The sequence below is a fragment of the Cetorhinus maximus genome, chromosome 10 (assembly GCF_964194155.1).
Source record: "Cetorhinus maximus chromosome 10, sCetMax3.hap1.1, whole genome shotgun sequence".
In the NCBI taxonomy this organism is placed as follows: Eukaryota; Metazoa; Chordata; class Chondrichthyes; order Lamniformes; family Cetorhinidae; genus Cetorhinus; species Cetorhinus maximus.
The window spans coordinates 111,859,990-111,880,490 of NC_135888.1; the positions used below are offsets into that span (position 1 = coordinate 111,859,990).

Genomic DNA, 20,501 nt, shown 5'->3' on the forward strand with positions numbered 1-20,501 from the left:
CATGTTGTCATGAATGGAGCAGGTGAGATTGAGGAGATTTGGTGGGCATCAAAGTTTCCCCAAAATCTTCTAGAATTCTGCCTTGGTGGCGGTGTTGAATGCTTTAGTGGGATCTATGGAAGTGAGGTAAAGAGGCATGATATGAAGGCTCTAAACATTGAGTCTTGCACCTGGGAGACACTAGCTAATGACTGAGAAAATTGGCAACCTCACCTGTGCACTGGCATGTGCCATCATGATGGTCAGTGGCTACAGCGGCTTGGCAACAGGTGCCAACACCAAAAAACAACATCCCACAAAGTTGTAATTAGTTTCTTTAAAAAATACATGTTTAGTCATGCCTTAATTAGATGGTTCAAATCGTTTTAGCTAACATTCCATGGAGCTGGCTGAAAGAGGAGGTGTTGGAGGAAGATGGTGTGTTGACAGTGTCAAAGGCTACATAGTGGTTGAGGAAGGAGAGAAGAGAGAATAAACCACAGTCGCATGCGCAGTGAAAGTTGATTATGACTCTGGTAAAGAGTGTTCGCACCGCGGCAGGATGAAAACCTGATTGAGAAGATTTAAACACAGAATTGGAGGAGGCATAGGCATAGATCAGGAAGACCACAACAAATTCAAGGATTTGCGGGAGGAAAGAGAGTTTGAAAACTTGGCGGAAGCTTGATTGTGGTAACTTTTGGGGAAGGGTATAATGACGGTAATATTGAAGGGAAAAGGAACAGAGCTTAGTGAGCAGGACCCAGTTACAGGGTCAGCTATCATGGGGGTCTGGAAGCAAAGTTAGATGGTCAGGATCTTAGTGGCTATGAGTGAATTATGATAGGTGAGGCTTACCACCAGTAGAATTCCACCTGATGCATTGTTCATCTCATGGCAGTGCCTGTATTTATGCAATGGCATCCTGAAGCACAGTGAAGAGCACATTATAAATGGGGTTTAATTGTCGCAAGATAACTGATGTCATGTCTATTTACTGCTGTGAGTAAATAGCATGCAGATGGTGGGGGGGTGGGTAGTTGGTGGAGGTTAAATGGATGCAGCAAGAATATACTGGACAGATTTAATGCACTACAAAATGTATGACATATTCTAAGAGAATGCTACCTCCAGTATAGTATTTGATTGCAACAAAATTAAAATAAATCTCAGCTGTTCCACATTATGATTTTTAGGTAAGATATAAGGGGGAGGATATATTCCCCGTTGGCCAAGCCTGCCGGGGGCGGCCAGGAGCGGCCAGGAAGCCGACCTCCACCCGCGATCCGGGCTGGACCATGATTTCACGCTGGTGAAATGCGCATGGCAGCAGTCAACGCTGCCTGTGGGCGGGGTAGGAATGAGACAGCCTAAGTTCGCGCATGCACACAGCTGCGCGCTGGGAAAGCCCCACCCCCCAGGGCTCAGAGCTGCCTCAGGAAGATGAAGAAATTAAAAATTAAAAATAAAGGATTTTAAATTGTTGAAAAGCATCTGATCCTGTCACATGAGCAGGGACGTGTTCTGAATGAAATGTCTACATTTTTATTTAATTTTTTATTTGCCGATGGAAATCTCATCCCGCCTGTGGAAAAAAAAAGCAAAGGCCGCTTGGCCTTGTCACCTGCCTGCCAACCATAATATCACACACTTGCACGATGACGTCAAGATGCTTGCCCGACATCATCTCGCATCATTCTACGCTCGGTCAGGTTGGACGCACGCCCACCCGACGAGGGTTATATTTTAGCCAAGGTTTTGTATAGTTTGGTATAACTAGAGATGAAAAGGTAGTTTGACAATTCAGCTCTTCTGTCAGTGCTGATGTTGAGTAAAGTATGATGTGTAAAGCACCGGCCCCACATAGTCATCTATCAATTTTCCCTCCCTCACTGCTCTCCTCTCAGCACCTCATCCTTATAACACAGCTAAGATCAGTGAAGGTCTACTGGGTCTTAGTTTGTGGAATTGCGTGTTAGAATGCTGAAACCTAATAAAGGGAGCATCACATATATTATTTCAATTTATCATAAAATGCTGCTTTAACATATTTAACAAAAGACAGGTTATGATAATGTTTAGCTGCACTGTAAAAATTTACTTGAAGGTATGAGCTGGATGAAGAAAAGGACAATTCCACCAAGAGAAAATGAGCCTGAAAGGCTGAACCTTCGGGAAAACCTCTGGAGGAAAAGCCAAGCTGCTATGTAGGCCGGAACTTCGATGGCAGCAGAGAAGAAGCAGTTCAAATATGCATCACCATGGAGATTGGGTGTGCTCAAAGACAGGCCAAAGTATCCAACTGCCATAATCATCCTGCAAAAAAAAGGTAAAATCTGTTTATAAAACAATTTTTAAAAAACGTTCCTCCCTTATTCCATATTTTCCATTTTGTGGTTTTAATTAGATTTTCTTTCCTATTCACTTGTGCTTCTTGTTTTACCAATCGCTTTCCACAAAGGGGGCAGGTAGCAGATCTGCTCACCATACACTTTATTAATGACAAACATTACATGGTGAACCAGAACATTCCCTGCCAGTGACTACCCTTCTAAATTTACATCCCACCCCCATCCTCTCTGTGAAACAGCAGCATTCCTACTGGAATTTTTTGGGAAAAATCAAATGCTGTGCACAATATCTGTATGTATGATTCCATTTCGATTTCTGTCCTTCCATTTGCTGAAGGAATAGCACAACATGCTAGCTGTCAATCATTCACCCAGCTGCTGAGAGACTGAGTGAGTTCCTTCTCTCCTACCCTCAGTGTTACTTTTACTTCAATTCATTGAAGCATTTCCATTGGTTTACACTCCTAATACAATTGGATGTGGGTATTAAATTTTCATTTGGACATGGCTTGATATACTACATTGTTTGCATCACTCTTCAGTTGTAATATCTTGAACTATCTGTAGGGTAAAAGGTTAATGGTTATATTAATTAGACAATGATGTTAATGATGATGTAAGCATGACATCAGAGGCAGATGACCAACCGGCTCCAAGGGAGCAAGATGCAGAACACTCTGTGTCCAGAGAATAATGTACTTGCCGTGAAGGCTTGGATGTAAATAGTGTAAATAAACAGTTTTAAGAAAAGCTAAATACTGACCATCCTCAAGTCACTCACAGAGTAAGAGAAACCTCACTGAACCAAAAGGCAATACATATGAAGGGCAGTAAGCCAAACCATGGTGGCAGCGCTGGAGACCACAGATTGGCAACTCGCAGGTGAAGGCCTAGGAACTGCTCGGCTTTGCAAAGAAAAACAAAAGTACGCCATACCTTGGTGGGGGATAGTGGGTGAACCACTCACAATGTTGGCAGCCATTGAACAGCCACTAGCCTTCAAACACATTGAGGGTCCATAGCAAGGACAGCGATGAGAGCTCTGGAGTTGACAGTTTGAAAGGTGCCAACAGCTTCAGGCTTAAAAGAAAAGGCACAAAATACCATGTCAGTACCCTCTTATATATAATTGGGGCCATAGCTGACAATCTCCTGGTGCGACAAGGAGTCGAGGAGACCTTGGTGTTCTTCGTGGAGGTACTGAGGGCCTTCGTTGATTACTTCTGCTCTAAATAGAATCTGGTCATCGTCTGGTAGTACAGAACTTGAGTATTGCTGAAAAAAGAGACTTATTTGTTGAAGTTCTTCGACATGCACTCACCAGGACAATTCACAAGAATACAAAATGTAAAGGGAACAATGATTTATACTGTATAAGGAGAAAGTGCTGATTGGTAGAAAGTGGACTCTGATTGGTAGAGGCATTGCTGCGGAGAATGCAACAGTTGATGGTGGCTGACAGTTAACTGCCAGGCATTGTTTGAAATTTAAACCAGGCAGCTTGACTCTGATTGGTCGAGGCATTGCCCTGAGGAATGAACTAGTGATGACTGTTACTTATTTTGTTTAGCTGAGACAGGTGCAAGGTGTGTACATGTTCTTTCTGTCTGCAAAGAACAGAGCCCTGTCTATGAATATATGTAGCTTCCAGTACACGCAAATATGCCACACTGCGAGTCCAGCTGACAATCTTAAATTGGTTGTCAGCATAATCCTTAGCACACAGAGAATTATTTAGCAAATGTTGTTGAATCGCAGGATCACATCTAATGTTGGACACTGTGTCTTGAGTTTTGCAAGCACGAGCTGGTTGGGTATGGTCAGTACCTTGCCTGTTGCAAACAGTGGAAGGGACATGCTGTTTAATATGATCCATCAACCTTTGGGACGTATGGCCAACATACTTAGCATCACTCTGGTGCTGAAATTCATATACCACATTACTCATTTGTGTGATAGGCAGAACGTCTTTTTGACTTGATGGCAGCAATCTGTTAATGGCGAATATCAATCATGTTGTTATTGCATAGTAGCAGCACCAAACAGCTAGCTTCACCTGTTGCTCAAATTTTTGAGATATACTTGCCCTTCCAGGATTGCCACTTTTCAGAGCCAAAAGTGACGGCCTTAGGCCCGTTCGTGAGTTTGCGTCATACAGTGCAAAATGATCTGATCAGGGTAGCCATTATCCTGCATGGTGCCTTTGATGCATCCTATTTCGGCATTAAGTTTGATGGTCAGCAAATGGATTGGACCCCATTTATGAGGTTGCTGATAAGGCCAATCTTGTAGCACATGGAACTGTAAGTATCTCAATGTATATATTGACCAGTGAAGGTAGACTTGTGGTAGACCATGGCAGAAAACCTCCTGGCAGATTTCTCAGCTAGTACATCAAGGAAAGGGAGTTCATTTGACTGCTTGATTTCAAAGGTAAATTTGAGTGCAGGATGGAGCCTGTTAAGACATGTAAAGAAATTATTACATGCAGTTGCAGATTTAAGTATAACAAACATATCATCCACATATCAGAAATATGCAAAGAGTAGGAGGTTAGATGTCACTTCATCGAAGACATGTTTTTCATGGAACCCAACAAGGATGTTCGTAAGAGCTGGGCCTAGAGTAGATCCCCATGGCAACACCATCTATTTGGGCATACATGGTGTTGTTAAAACTGAACTCAATTACATGATCAGCACTCTCTTCTCATACAGTATAAGTTGTTGTTCCCTTTACATTTTGTATTCTTGCGAATTGTCCTGATGAGTGCAAGATGAAAAGCTTCAACAAAAAATGTCTTTTTTTCCAGCAATATTCAAGAATCTGGTCATTTAATGGGCAACATTCAACCAAAGCAGCCAAAAGCCGGGTGAATCCATCAGTTCATTTATTAATAACCAGTAGTTGCGGCTACAGAGCTTTAAAATATGAGTTAATTCGTGAGCGCATTGTAGTCGGCATGCTCAATGAAGCACTCTAGCACGTTTTGAAAACCAAGGGGGATTAAACATTAGAGAAAGCTGAACAGTTTGAAAGGCAGATAGAGCTGCAAAAGCAGGATTGGGGTGTAATTTGGAGAGACATTGAGGCTCGAGAGGGGTCGATCCAGTATGGGTGCCCAAAGTTGGGAGCCCTGCCCACCAAAAAGACCATGAAAATGCCTGACAAAAATGCAAATGGGGTGGGAAGAACCCTTCCAACGATTTTAAACTGTTCCACGTGCGGCACCAAAAAGCAGCATTGCTGCATAGATGCCCAGGAGGGGAAGCCAGCTGTTTTCTCTGTAGCAAGGTCGGACATGTAAAACAATTCTGCAGGTCTAAAGCATCATTTAAAAAAAGAAAGCTGGAACAAGTTTCCAGCCATTTTGAAATCCAGGAAACTGGAAATGCAGCATTTTAACCTGAGGATTTCCTAGGAGAAATCAAAGATCCCAATAAGGAGTTCTGGTCTGTAGAATTGAAAGTAAAAGGGTACAGAACAGAATTTAAACTGGACACTGGGGCTGGGGGGGTCACAGTCTTATCAGACAAATTGGACTGGCTTCAGGACTGGCTGATGGAAGTAGAGACACAGCTATGTAAGAGGCCAGGGACATAGGCGTCAAAGTGAAGGATCAGTTCATGACAACTCTTAGACATGAAGATAAAGAAATTAATGGAACTATTTATATCTTACAGAACCAACAAATTTCTCTACTCAGCAGGGCAGTGCATTCTGGACTTGGGCTCCTACAAATGGTCGAAGAGGTAACAATAGAGGACAACGGAGCAATATTCAGGATTGAATTTCCAAAATTATTCTGAGGACTGGAAAAGCTCAAAATTGCAGCAGACATTGAAGTCAGCTGATTGCACCATCAGTCTTTATTGAAGGCACACCATCCATTGGACCACTGGAGGAGATTGCAGATCTTTCACTTCTTTGGTACAGGCTAGAGGAGGCAGAAACAGGATGCACTAACAAAGACGGTGACCTCGCTAGATGAGCTGCTAGACCATGGCTTGTGCTTCCAGGAGAGAGTTCAAGAGAATGAAGCCACCACAGAGGCAGATGAGCTGTTGGAAGACGAAGTCCTAGACCTGGCTACACTCTGATTACACTGCCAATGATTGTGAAGTCTTTGTTATCTTTTCTGAGCAGAATCATCCCTTTCTTGAAGAAGGTAATAAAGAGGTGAATTTGTCTACTTATTCCACTGATGACATGCAGTAACAATTGCAAGCAGCCAGCAAAAAGCGATCCAGGGAGAATTAAATGCTTAACTCCAATTGGATCAAACCAATGTTGAAAGTTCAGAGCTTATTAACTTGTACAAAGGTAAGCTGCAGCTCACACTTGAATCTCATCAACAAACCATGGATGCGCTCAAGCTGTTTTTTTAGCAAAAAAGCAGAGTCCCAAACTACAGAGCTTCTAAAACTGCAGAGCACCTTAGAAAAACTTAAAAGTAAACATCAAATGGAGCTTGAACATATTGAACTTAAGCAAGAGTTGGAGAAGTCTAACTACCTAAAAGAGAATGCTGAACTAAAATCCCAGCCTTTAGCAGTCACACAGCACTGTCAAGCCACAGAGGAGAATTCACACATTAGACAGGAGTGACTAACATAAGTGAACCTATGGCAGTACAGGACTGTAAAAAGCACTATACCTCATCTGACGAAATGGCCACAGCATCAGACGGCAGAGCAACTACCTGAAGAAGTACTGGCACTACCTGTCTTTCCTATTACTACTGAGACTCTTGTAGTAACAATCCCTGATGCCGATGTTGACCTCATTAGCATCAGTACTATGCAGGAACTTCCCATAGATCCTAGGAAGTTTATTCCATTGTTGATGACGATGCAATCCTACTTTTTCCTGCTGACCTTGAGATCCCATTGTCTGCAGTAGAGCAGCTTCCTGCTGAAGCAAGTGTGGAACTGATATCAATACCTACAGAAAGTGAAATTTCTACCTTAAAAGTAGTCAGAGAGTCCTCTTTTCCTTGCATCCTGCAGTGTCTTCAGATTGTTCTTTGTTCTTTTCTTCCACCAGGTTCATTCATGACTCAGTGTGCAATGCAGAAGATGAGAGAGAATTTCAGTTCATTGTCTTCCTTTTCAAGAGGTTGTGATTGTTCGCGACCTGGAAGGTTCTCTCTTGAACCACGTTTTCTTTGATTGTAACAGCAGTGAAAGCCAATCAGGTTATTGTAAGAGTCACAGCCCAGGAGCTAGCTGTCGTGAGATGCAGGTATCCCACTCCACCAATGCGTTTGCCTTCCAAGGAGAAGATAAGGGAACGCAAACATCCCACATGTCCTTCAAGAGAGCCGAGAACACTGGCAGTTTGAAGCCTTCAGCCAAAGTGACTTGGGGGTGGGAGGGAGGGGGAGAGCAATGTCAGGGTTGGATAAAAATTGTTAACAGTACATGAGATGGGAATGTTATGTAAATAGTTGAACAAAAAGTAATTAACAGTTTTGAGGTTAATTGTGGGGAGATGTTGGGTAACGAGTTAATAGTTATGTTAATTAGACGAACTTGTTAATGATTATGTAAGCATGGCATCAGAGGCAGATGAGCAACAGGCTCCAACTGGGCCAGATGCAGAACGTTGTGTCCAGAAGAAAATGTACTTGGATGTGAATAGCGTAAATAAACAGTTTTAAGAAAAACTAAATACTGACCATCTCCAAATCACTCACAGTGTAAGAAAAACCTCGATAAACCAGAAGACAATAAATGTGAAGAGAAACAAGCCAAACCAGTATACTTATTCTGTGGCAATGTTTATATTACATCAACTCTCTTAATGTTGCCTTGCCATATTTCTGTATTTATTATAAACTCAAAACTTACAAAATGAAGGAAGCAAAAAAAAGTATCCATTTTTTTTGTAAAGAGGAGACCATTGAGAACCTCTAACACCGACCCATGCACACTATGAGAGGTAGCAAAAGGTCCCTTCCTTTGCATGGCTATCCCATCACATCTGAGGCACCCCTCTTCATAGAAGATTTTAGACTATTGCCAGGAATTTTCCAAAGAGTCGGCGGGATGGCAGCCCCACAAACACTTAAGGTTGCAAGGAGCGTTGTTAATTGACTGGAGGCTGGACTTCCGCCCCTCACTAGGATAGGAGTCCCATCTCAGAGAGCTACCAGCCAATCTGACTGAACAGCAGCTCTGTAATCCTAGCAGCAACAGCAACAGCAGTAGCTAGGACTGGGACTACCAGCAGTTTCCAGATTTTAAGTCACCGAATCCAGGACAAGGTAAGTATGATATTCTCATGGCGGGTGGGGGGGGGGGGCAGGGCATCTTGATGCAGAGGCCAAGGGGAGGGGTGTGAGAGGGATCACTCGCATGGGGAAGATGTTGGGGCGGGGCACCTGATGTGGAAAGGGGGCCCTTGAAGAAGGCACTGCCACTTTCCTGCCCGAAGCCTGGGCATGGTGACCTGTCGGGCTTCCCTGCCACCCCTGAACGCCTCCCATCACCTCAAATGTGAGGCTGGGCAGAAAATAGCCCTTAATTGGCCGATAATTCATTCCTTAAGGAGCTTAATTGTGTCAACGGTCCTGGGCCGCCATAAAATTGTGGACTGGTCAGGGGCTGATTGCTGAGTCTGGGGATAGGGATGAGGGCGACAGATCCTTGTAAAGGGGACAAACTGTTCTGAAAAAATGCTGGTTCCTCTTTGAAGAGCAAGAACATGATCCAGACCTGCATCATCACTGCTGTACAGTTGTAGCAAGCCTTCCTAACCTTTTTTACACCATCCCCTTTGCAATAAAGATTATTTACCTATTTGCCTCCCTAATTACTTGCTGCACCTGCATGCTAGCTTTTTAATGATTCATGTATGAGAACACTCCGTTCTCTCTGTACTGTATTTATTATTTTAGTCACTTTCCACTTAAATAATATTTTTTCTTTTCTTCCAATTAAAGTGGATAACCTCACATTTTCCCACATTATACTCGTCTGTGAATTTTTGCCCGCTCCTTTCACCTATCTATGTGCCCTTGCAGACTCTTTGTCTCCTTACAATGTACTTTCCCACCTAGCTTTGTATCATCAGCAAATTTGGCTGCAGTACATCCTGTTCCTTCATCCAGGTCATTAATATAGGTTGTAAATAGATGAGACCCCCCACAGTAATCCAAGTGGCACTCCACTAGCTACAATTTCCCAAACTGAAAATGTCCCATTTATTCCTACTTTACTTCCTGTTGGTTAACCAATCCTCTATTCATGCTAATACATAGACTCAACATCATGAGCTCTTCCTGTAGCAATCTTTCATGTGGCACCTTATCAAGTGCCTTTTGGAAATCCAAATACACATTTAGATTCACTGTATCCACTGTGCTTGTTACATCCGTAAAGAACTTAAATATGTTTGTCAATAATGATTTATCTTTCATAAAACCATGTTGACTCTGCCTGATTGTATTATGCTTTTCTAAATCTCCTGCTACCACTTCCTTCAGAACATATTCCACATTTTCCCAATGACAGATCTTAGGTTAACTGGCCAATAGTTTCCTGCATTCGATCCATCCCCTTTCTTGAATACAGATGTTACATTTGCAATTTTCTAATCTCTAGGCACTTTTACAAAATCTAGGGAATTTTGGAAGATTACAACCAATGCATGCACATAGCTGTTCTGCGGCAGGTGGTGAGGGACCCAACAAGAGGGAGAAACATACTTGACCTCATCCGCACCAACCAGTCTGCCGCAGATGTATCTGCCCATAACAGTATCAGAAGAAGAGACCACCGCACAGTCGTTGTGGAGACAAAGTCCTGCCTTTGCATTGAGGATACCCTCCATCGTGATGCGTGGCACTACCACTGTGCTAAATGGGATAGATTTTGAACAGATCTAGCAACTCATGACTGGGCATCCAATGAGGCGCTGTGGGCCATCAGCAGCAGCAGAATTGTACTTGAACACAATCTGTGACCTCATGGCCTGGCATGTCCCCGACTCTAACGTTACCATCAAGCCAGGGGATCAACTCTGGTTCAATGAAGAAAACAGGAGGGCATGCCAGGAGCAGCACTAGGCATACCTAAAAATGAGGTGTCAACCTGGTGAAGCTATAACACAGGACCATGTGCATACCAAACAGCATAAGCAGCAAGTGATAGACAGAGCTAAGCGATTCCACAACCAACGGACAAAATCTAAGCTCTGCAGTCCTGCCACATTCAGTAGTAAATGGTGATGGACAATTAAACTCACTGGAGGAGAAGGCTCCACATATATCCCCATCCTCAATGATTGAGCAGCCCAGCACATCAGTGCAAAAGATAAGGGTGAAGCCTTTTCCACAATCTTCAACCAGAAGTGCCAAGTGGATGATCCATCTCGGCCTCCTCCGGAGGTCCCAGCATCACAGATGCCAGTCTTCAGCCAATTTGATTCACTCCACATGATATCAAGAAATGGCTGAAGGTACTGAACACTGCAAAGGCTATGGACCCTGACAATATTCCAGCAATAGTTCTGAAGACTCATGCCCCAGAACTTGCTGCACCCCTAGCCAAGCTGTTCCAGTACAGCTACAACACTAGCATCTACCCGGCTATGTGGAAAATTGCGCAGGTATGTCCTGTACACAACAAGCAGGACAAATCCAACCCGGCCAATTACCGCCCCATCAGTCTACCCTCCATCATCGGTAAAGTAATGGAATGGGTCATAAACAGTGCTATCACGTGGCACTTGCTTAGCAATAACCTGCTCACTGACAGCCAGTTTGGGTTCCACCAGGGCCACTCAGCTCCTGACCTCATTACAGGCTTGGTTCAAACATGGACAAAAGAGCTAAACTCCTGAGGTGAGGTAGAGTGACTGCCCTTGACATCAAGGCTGCATTTGACCAAGTGTGGCATCAAGGAGGCCTAGCAAAACTGGAGTCAATTGGAATCGGGGGAAAACTCTCCATTGGTTGGAGTCATACCTAGCACAAAGGAAGGTTGTTGGAGGTCAGTCATCTCAGCTCTAGGATATCACTGCAGGAGTTCCTCAGGGTAGTGTCCTCACCCCAACAATCTTCAGCTGCTTCATCAATGACATTCCTTCCATCATAAGGTCAGAAGTGGGGATGTTCGCTAATGATTGCATGATGTTCAGCACCATTTGCGACTCCTCAGATACTGAAACTGTCCATGTCCAAATGCAGAAAGGCCTGGACAATATCCAGGTTTGGGCTGACAATGGCAAGTAACATTCGCGCTGCACAAGTGTCAGGCAATGACCATCTCCAACAAGAGAGAATCCAACCATCACCCCTTGATGTTCAATGGCATTACCATCACTGAATCCCCCACTATCAACACCCTGGGGGTTACCATTGACCAGAAGCTGAACTGGACTAGACATATAAATACTGTGGCTACAAGAGCAGGTCAGAGGCTCGGAATCCTGTGACGAGTAACTCACCTCCTAACTCCCCAAAGCCTGTTCACCATCTACAAGGCACAAGTCAGGAGTGTGATGGAATACTCCCCACTTGCATGGATGAATGCAGCTCCCACAACACTCAAGAACCTTGACACCATCCAGGACAAAGCCCGCTTCACTGGCACCATATCCACAAACATTCACTCCCTCCATCACCAATGCACAGCACAGCAGTGTGTAACCACTACAAGATGCACTGCAGGAACTGTCTAAGGGTCCTTCGACAGCACCTTCCAAACCCATGACCATTACCATCTAGGACAAGGGCAGCAGATAGATGGGAACAGCACCACTTGGAAGTTCCCCTCCAAGTCAGTCACCATGCTGACTTGGAAATATATCGCCATTCCTTCACTGTCGCTGGGTCAAAATCCTGGAGCTCCCTTGCGAACAGCACTGTGGGTGTACCTACATCACATGGACTGCAGTGGTTCAAGAAGACAGCTCACCACCAGCTTCTCAAGGGCACTAGGGATGGGCAATAAATGCTGGCCCAGCCAGCGAAGCCCACATCCCGTGAATAAATAAATAAAAACTATCATTGCAGCCACTTTGGGTGGAATTTTCCCAGATTTGCACTAAGTGCGGTAGAAGACGGGTAAAACGAGGTTTTCACATAGTATCATCCCAAACCTGCCACATTATTTATGCACTCCCAGGAAACAAGCCATTTCCATGGTGAGTGGGCTCTCATTTGCCTGCCCATCATTACCCCGCCACTGCATCACGCCGGGCGCCATATTTAAAGTCCAGCCGCAAGCACACATCAAAGTGCTTTCAGGCCACCCCTGCTGCACGGAAGACATGGCCCTGAAGAAGACTGCAGCCCCCAGGTTCAGCAACGCGTCCCTCGAGCGCCAGAAATTTGCTGAGTCCGAGTCCAATGACGAGCCTTTGGACTTGGTCATGTCACAGTTGCTGGAGCTGCAAAGGCAAGCTCGGGAACATCAGGAAGGGATGTCCGCCGCACTCCTCAGATTGCAAGGCATAATGGAGGAGTCCATCTGCCTTCACTCTGAGGTGAGAGCGCTGGCATGCCAACACACCGAGATCATCACTGGTAGGATGGAAGCTGCCACGGAGACCTTGGTCCTGGACATTGTTCCTGCACTGCTGCGCGGGCTCAACTCCATTGCTGATGCTACAGTTGGCCTCCAACAGTGTGTACGCGAGAGGGGTGCCAGGCAGCTCGATCTCACTCCAGCTACCCCTGCTCCTCAAGGAGTCAGCCAGGGGCCCCTGGGCACCCATAGGGACGAGGATCAGCAGGTGCACACTCTGGGCCCACCCATCCAGTTGACTCCGAGAGTGTCCGGCCCATTCAACTCCCCTCTTCCTGTGACCTCAGCAGCTCCAACTCCACAGGCCGAGGAGGGTGCTACTGCCACACAGCAGGATCCTGAAAGCAGGCTGGGGCCCTCCAAGTCTCAGCCCTCCAGAGGGCGCCCGTCAAAGTCATCACAGACAGGGCGTAGCAATCAGCAGGCTGCCTCCACCTACACTGTGGATGTCTGGGGAGCACCAAGACGTAGCGGCTGGGTTAGGAAAGTTAAGGAAAATTAATTGCACACCCTGGGCACAGGTGTTAATCACTTGTGCATACTGTTCACTATTGTCAATAAACTCCCAAGAATGTCTCCCTGCCTATGGCTCCTTGTTCTGATAAGCAGTGTTCTTGTCACTCAGATGTGATAACTTTCTGCACAAGGTAAAGGCAGGTGTCTCAGTCCAGGACCTCTTCCCTGTGCTCTGTGCAGCCTTCACACCAAAGTGATGGTCCGTACTCACGCTCACTGGAAACATTACTGATGTCCGTACATTGGCGGTGCTGGTTATTGCTGCCAGAATGTAGTAGGCAGGCTTCATAGAGTTCCCTTATTCTCTCTGTGTGCTCTCAGTACCTTTAAGGTGGGCTGGCCCCCATCTCTTCAGCATTTGTCACCAGTGACGCTGTGCTCCTGAAGGGCTCAGGTGCTGAAGGAGAGCAAAGGATCAGATGCTTCTGAAGTTTCATTGCTGCGTCTCTATGATATGACACTGATCACGGAGCGCAAGTAAGCTGCCCTCGGCCAGACAGGAGTCAGACATTCTCAGAGAATGTGTGAAAATTTATGGAGTGTCCTCATTGCATGTCGTCATCATCCTCCTGTAGTTGAGCAGCTATTACAGCCTCCACTGCGTCTCCATGACAGGAGCATTCTCGCAGAGGGTATTTGCGCTGCCATAAGCCAGACTGGAGTCAAACATTCACTGATGCAATGTGAAGACCTATGTGGTCACCTCACTGCATGTCGTCATCATCCTCCACAAATCTAGCAGCGATGAGTGCACCTGCTTCATCTAGCCAGTGCGACGGCCTCATCTCCATTATCGACACCTCCGAGGACCTCCTCACCCTCATCCTATTCGGTGTCCTCCTCATTGGAGGAGATGTGCAGCTCCTCCATCTCCCCCTCAGCCAGCTCAACTCCCCATTGCAGCACCAGGTTGTAAAGGGCGCAGCAGACAACGACGGTGCATGACACCCTGTGGAGGGCTCCACCAGTCCGGTCCAGGCACCAGAATCTCATCTTCAGCACCCCAATGGTCTGCTTCACCAAGTTGCGAGCTGAAGCACGAGCCTCATTACACCGTCGCTCTGCTGCAGTTTGACAATACCACTTCGCCACCACCTCCCCAAACTGAGGAAAAACTTTGTGACAAAATGAGTGGTCAGGATTCAGGATGTACTGCTTGATAAGCATGGCGGATATAAATTCATTACAGCTTTTAAATGAGAATTGAATTAATACTTGAAGGAGAAAAAGTTGCAAGGACATAGGTAGAGACAAATGGGACTAACTGCATTATTCTCCGAAAGAGCCAGCGCAGATCTGATGAGCTAAATCCCCTCCTTCTGTGTTGTACTAGTCTATGATTTGATGAAATACTCACCACACTAGAAGGCATATGACAGTGATGGCTCGGATATTATGGGTTTTAACCAAGTGGATAATTGTATAAGATATTTTCCTTTTAGCTTCTAGATCTTCGAGCTGGAAGGAAAATAGAGAGGATTCAGTATTATTAGAAAATATTAGTGTTATTATCTATTAGTTCATATTGGGCATGGATGATCCAGAAAATTTATACTGCACTGTTTTCAAATAAGTTATCACAATTACAACTTCTTTAATTTTCCTGCCCTTGTCACTAACTGTGTTGACCCTGCACCACCTGGATATAAGAAAAGTGGGGCTCTGTGTAAACATTATAAAACCCCCATTTTATTGATGCAGAGCCCTGTCACAGTTCATGTCGGCACTCGGGGAAGTAAAATGCTTTCGTGGGTTAGGGGCATGCTTTGCAAAGTATTTATTTTTTTACACAAAAATTTTAGTGAACTTATATATTATGGTTCTTCCTTCAATCTCCATCAGAGCTGTATATGTAGAGCGTAATGGGCAGGACTTGATATTTTGGGTATTTTGAGCACAACAAATTCTTTCTTACTGGTGTAAAAAATAGGATTGTTTGGACACAATTTACATTTGCTTAACATGCCCTATTATTATATATTTTTTAATACGTTTACCCGGAACTTCACTATTGTTCCTTCACTGTCGCTGGGTCAAAATCCTGGAACTCCCTTCCTAACAGCACTGTGGGTGTACCTACACCACATGGACTGCAGCATTTCAAGAAGGCAGCTCACCACCAGCTTCTCAAGGGCAACTAGGGATGGGAAATAAATGCTGGCCCAGCCAGCGAAGCCCACATCCCATGAATGAATAAAAAAAACTGTTAAAGAGATAATGGTGCAATGGTGTGATCAACAATACAATGGCAGTAGAATGTAAGAAGCTGCTGATCGCAATGGCAACAAGTTTGCAGCTTTGTGGACTGTTCTAGGCATCAAACAAACTGAAGACCGTCACCTGGCCTTTCGCTTCTCACCATGCTCTGAATGAGGGGAGAAGGTGGCGTTACGGTAGTGTCAGTGGTCTAGTAATCCAGAGATCCAGACTAATGTCCTGCAGGCACAGGTTCAAATTCCACCATGGCAGCTGGTAAAATTTAACTTCATTAATAATCTGGAATCGAAAGCTAGTATCAGTAATGATGATCATGGTTGACTGTCATAAAAACCCATCTAGTTCACTAATGTCCCATCCTTACCTGGTCTGGCTAACAGTGTCTCCAGAGCCATAGCAATGTGGTTGATTCTTAACAGGTCTCTGAATTGGTGTAGCATATGGAGTTTTCCCAATGGCTATGTACAAAAATATACCACTGGGTGCAATACTGAGACATACAAATAAGGAAGGTCTCATGGTTTTAAATTTAGTAAGGTGACCCAACTGGACGATTGCTCAGGTATTCCTCATTTTTAATGGCAGTATGAGAAGAAAAATAGAAGTAATTGGATCAAGTAACTTATCCCACTCATTGTTTTTAATGTTTTATCTACCATTGAATAAAACTATTTGGGAATATTTTTAACTTCTGGCAATAGTGTAAAATGGGTGATATCAAGTTAGCCATCTATATGCCAGGCCTGATTTTCCTGTCTGTTAACTTCAATGGAAAGGAAAAAGAAGTGTAGAACAGACACAAAAAGTTACATTGGGGAGAATTTTCTCCCTGTCGGGGGGGCTGAGCGGGAGCGGATGCGGGCGGGCGCACAGCTGATCGCCGCCCGTGATCGTCTGGCTGCGCGCTGCCATTTTACGTGGGCAGGCCAATTAAGGCCCGCCCAGCATGACGCGCACCCGGAAGCGCTGAGCGCTCCCTGTGTGGGCGGGGGGAGGAGGGAGAGTCGGGGCCTGTGCTCTTTCACGCATGCACGCAAAAGGGTGCAGAAATCTCCCTGAGGCACGGAGCTGCCTCAGGGAGATTAGTTTGATTATGAAAAATTTAAATAAAGAAAAAAAAATTATTCCAACGTGTCCCCTCATGTAAGAGTGTCACATGAGCTGGGACATGTCAATGAACTTTAATAAAAATTTTTATTCAATTTATAAACACTTCATGAAACCTCATCCTGCCCGTGGATGTGGTTTCATGATAAATGTGAAGGCCGCCTGGGCACTTCACCTGCCCGACAACCTTAAGGTTGGACGAGCAGCCCAGACAACCAGCTTAATTAGGCTATTAATGGCCTTAATAGACCTTTGACAATACGGTGGGCGCGCAGCCAACTCCGGTGCGCGCCCACCGAACTGAAGATCGGAATGACGCGTGGTGACATCGGGATGCACGGGTGACATCACCGCACGTCATTTTACGTGTTGGCGAGTGGGACCCGCCCCCTGCACGCCGACCAGAAGATTCAGGCGATTGTATTTCAAATCAAATTTTGAATTAACCTAATGTTAATTCATTCTACCTTTGGAGAGATTAAAGGGATACACATGCATAAGATTCGGAGATCCAGTCTGGGGATCGCAATGGAGTTTCATCGGTCTAAATTTGAACTTTCGGACCAGCCCACAGCAGTGGAGGCCAGCAGCATTCCAGGAACCTGGAAGGTTCAGCACCATTATCTCATTGTCCTTTTAACCCGCTCACTGCATTTTCATCTGGTTTCCTGGCCAATTAGAGTGAGAAGGCCTGCCGATGGTCCACATCTGTCTTATTCAGCTCTATTGTACAAAGGGGCCCTAAAAAAATGAGAGTTGAAGGTTTGTGCGGGTGTGCAAACACAGCCAAGACCTGCAGAAATGGAGGCTCAATGTAACAAGGCAGCACCATGCTACTTAGATTTATCTTGGAGAAAATGCTGCAGCCTGTAAGGCAGAGGGATTCTGTTCCTCATGGATGAGCAGAAGAAGGCTGCCATCAAAAACAAGCATGCATATTTGGAGGTGGCTGAGGACGTTAGCAATGCGAGTGCAGTGCCTCATTCCTGGATACAATGTTTCAAGAGATTTATGAGCTGTTCATGGCAAGAAGGTGAATGGCATGGCGCATTCACATACAAACCCCTTCTTTCCACCTTTACAAGCCTTCTCCTGCACATCATTCCTCAGGCTAAAACATTTTGCAGGTACACTGATCCCTTTCTGTTGAAGCACCTCCACACATCTGACCACTCTCCCCTCATCTTGTAGCAATGTTAGAACAAAAACAAAAATACCTGGAAAAACTCAGCAGGTCTGAGAGCATCTGTGGAGAGGGATACAGTTGACATTTCGAGTCTGTATGACCCTTCATCAGAACTATGACATATAGAAATGAGATGAAATATAAACTGGTAGAGGGGGGTGGGACAGGTAGAGCTCGATAGGGGGCCAGTGATAGGTGGAGGCCAAGAAGAGACTGCCAAAGATGTCATAGACAAAAGGACAAAGGGGTGTTGACGGTGGTGATATTATCTAAAGGATGTGCTAATGGGGACATTAAGGGTAGCAAGCAGGACAAGCAAGTGGGAGATGGCCCTAGTGCGGGTGGGGTGGGGGGAAGGGTGGAGATGAAACAATAGATCGAAATAAATTTAAAAATAGGAGGGAAAAGAAAAATATATTTGTAAAAAAATTATAAATTATTGGAAAAAGGGGGATCGGAAAGGGGGTGGGGATGGAGGAGAGAGTTCATGATCTGAAATTGTTGAACTTAATATTAAGTCCGGAAGGCTGTAAAGTGCCTAGCCGGAAGATGAGGTGCTGTTCCTCCAGTTTGTGTTAAGCTTCACTGGAACAATGCAGCAGGCCAAGGACAGACATGTGGGCATGAGAGCAGGGTGGTGTGTTGAAATGTAAGCGACAGGGAGGTCTGGGTCATGCTTGCGGACAGACTGAAGGTGTTCCGCAAAGCGGTCACCCAGTCGGCGTTTGGTCTCTCCAATGTATAGGAAACCGCATTGGGAGCAGCGAATGCAGTAGATTAAATTGAGGGAAGTGCAAGTGAAGGGCTGCTTCACTTGAAAAGAGTGTTTGGGCCCTTGGACGGTTGCTAACGACTAAACTGACTGGCCTACAATTTTCTGTGTTCCCTCTGGACTCATTATTTTGAAGAGAGATGACAAATTTGCCAAACAGGAGTTTTATTGTGAATTTTTCAAAATTATAAGAGCCGACTTTAATGTTGTCCACCAACAACAACTGGTTGGGCGGGTAGTTAAATTTACAGTATGATATTTACTGTTAATTCCTGTCTTCCGTAATCTTAGCCACACAGTTTTCTGTGATGGCTGAGGCACTAGAAGCCTCAAAAATACAACTATTGCAACTCAGATAGCCCAGGTTGTGAAAGATAGAACTGGATCCACACATTACATGCCATGCCCCTCCAACCAACAATCACACTTCCAGCTTTCTCCCATATATACCATTTTTGTGGAACCTGTTATGACACAGTAGTTGGTAAAGGCTGAATTGTTTAAATCCCAAAAGGAAACTTGAACAACTGTCATAACCTATATTTTCAATTGATATGTTTGAGATGCAGCTCTGAATTCAGGAACAAGACCACCGAGCCTCAAAAGGCTTTTTTTATATAAAACTAAATTAAACATTTATTAATTCAACAACAAATTAAACACATATACATGTCTACAAATTACTACCATAATAACTGTCAAACAAACCCCCAAATTAATCACTCCCAAGTAAATCTTCTCCGAGGCAACAATAATCCATAGACTTTAAACAGGTACCAGGCAAAGCACATTTGACCTTACAAATTCAAAATGAGGTTCCTTGCAATTTTGTTCCTTTGCAGACACAGTTATAGGGGTTATAGGCTGTTTAGATTTTAAATGCCTCCGGCTTACACACATAAACTCCTTTCTGTTTATATCTGGCTTTTCCTTTGAATGTAAATTTTCTATTGTATTACTAGGTTTTTAAAATTTGACCTCTCTTAACAATAATTCAACCAATTTTATTAGTAATACAAACACATTGCTTGGCGTCTCCCAGCTAGGTGCAAGATTTTACCCATTCTTTTGAATGATTTATTCAACAAATGCAAATTTACACTTTACCTTCTCCTCCATACGTTTATCTAATTAACATCTCAAACTACTATACATCAAAGCACCCAGGCTGACTGGCTCTAATCCAGTTAAGACACACATAGACACACACATAGGCACAGACCCTACTACAATTCCAATTTAACAACAATATAAAATAACATTATAGACATTAATATCTCTTCAGAACATCCCCCTCCCTATCAAAAAATGAACCATCATAATTTTAAAAGGTGGCTTCATTTTTAATAACCCATCTCATAATATCTCATATTCTTATGATACTATTACATTACCAGATGCACACAGTAACATAACAATATATATATACACAAGTCCTTGGTATCAAGAGAAATCATTCCAGTTCAGTGTCCAGGTTTTTAAAAAAAAAATGTCCAATTTTCCATTTAAGCTTCAAACTCTTGATAACGCATCTGCGAACAGATTTTCTCTCCCAGCAACATGTATAATCCGTAGATTAAATGGTTGTAATAATAGACTCCACCTGAAAAGTCTTGCACTTTTGTCTCGAAATTTGTCCAAAAACTCAAACGATTGTGGTCTGTATAAACAATTGTTTCTGATGAATTGATTGCAACATAGATTTCAAAATGCTGCAATGCTAACACCAAACCCAAGTCTCTTTTTCGATCGTTGAATATCTTCTCTGTTGTACATTCAGCTTCTGTGAAAAATACCCCATCGGTTTTACATTTCCAGTGTCATCCTCTTGTAACAGT

General features: G+C 44.2%; 1 protein-coding gene across 2 annotated transcripts in view; it reads right to left on the reverse strand.

Moving 5' to 3' along the window:
• LOC144685947 (organic cation/carnitine transporter 2-like) overlaps window positions 1–20,501 on the reverse strand; it is a 159,593-nt gene that overhangs the window by 30,355 nt on the left and 108,737 nt on the right. For both annotated transcript variants that reach the window (XM_078551006.1, XM_078551005.1), the window contains 2 exons: window positions 14,739–14,839; window positions 2,081–2,295 (listed from right to left, as the gene is read on the reverse strand). In XM_078551006.1, coding sequence (XP_078407132.1) covers window positions 2,081–2,295; window positions 14,739–14,839 — 316 coding nt within the window. The remainder of the gene's footprint in view (window positions 1–2,080; window positions 2,296–14,738; window positions 14,840–20,501) is intronic.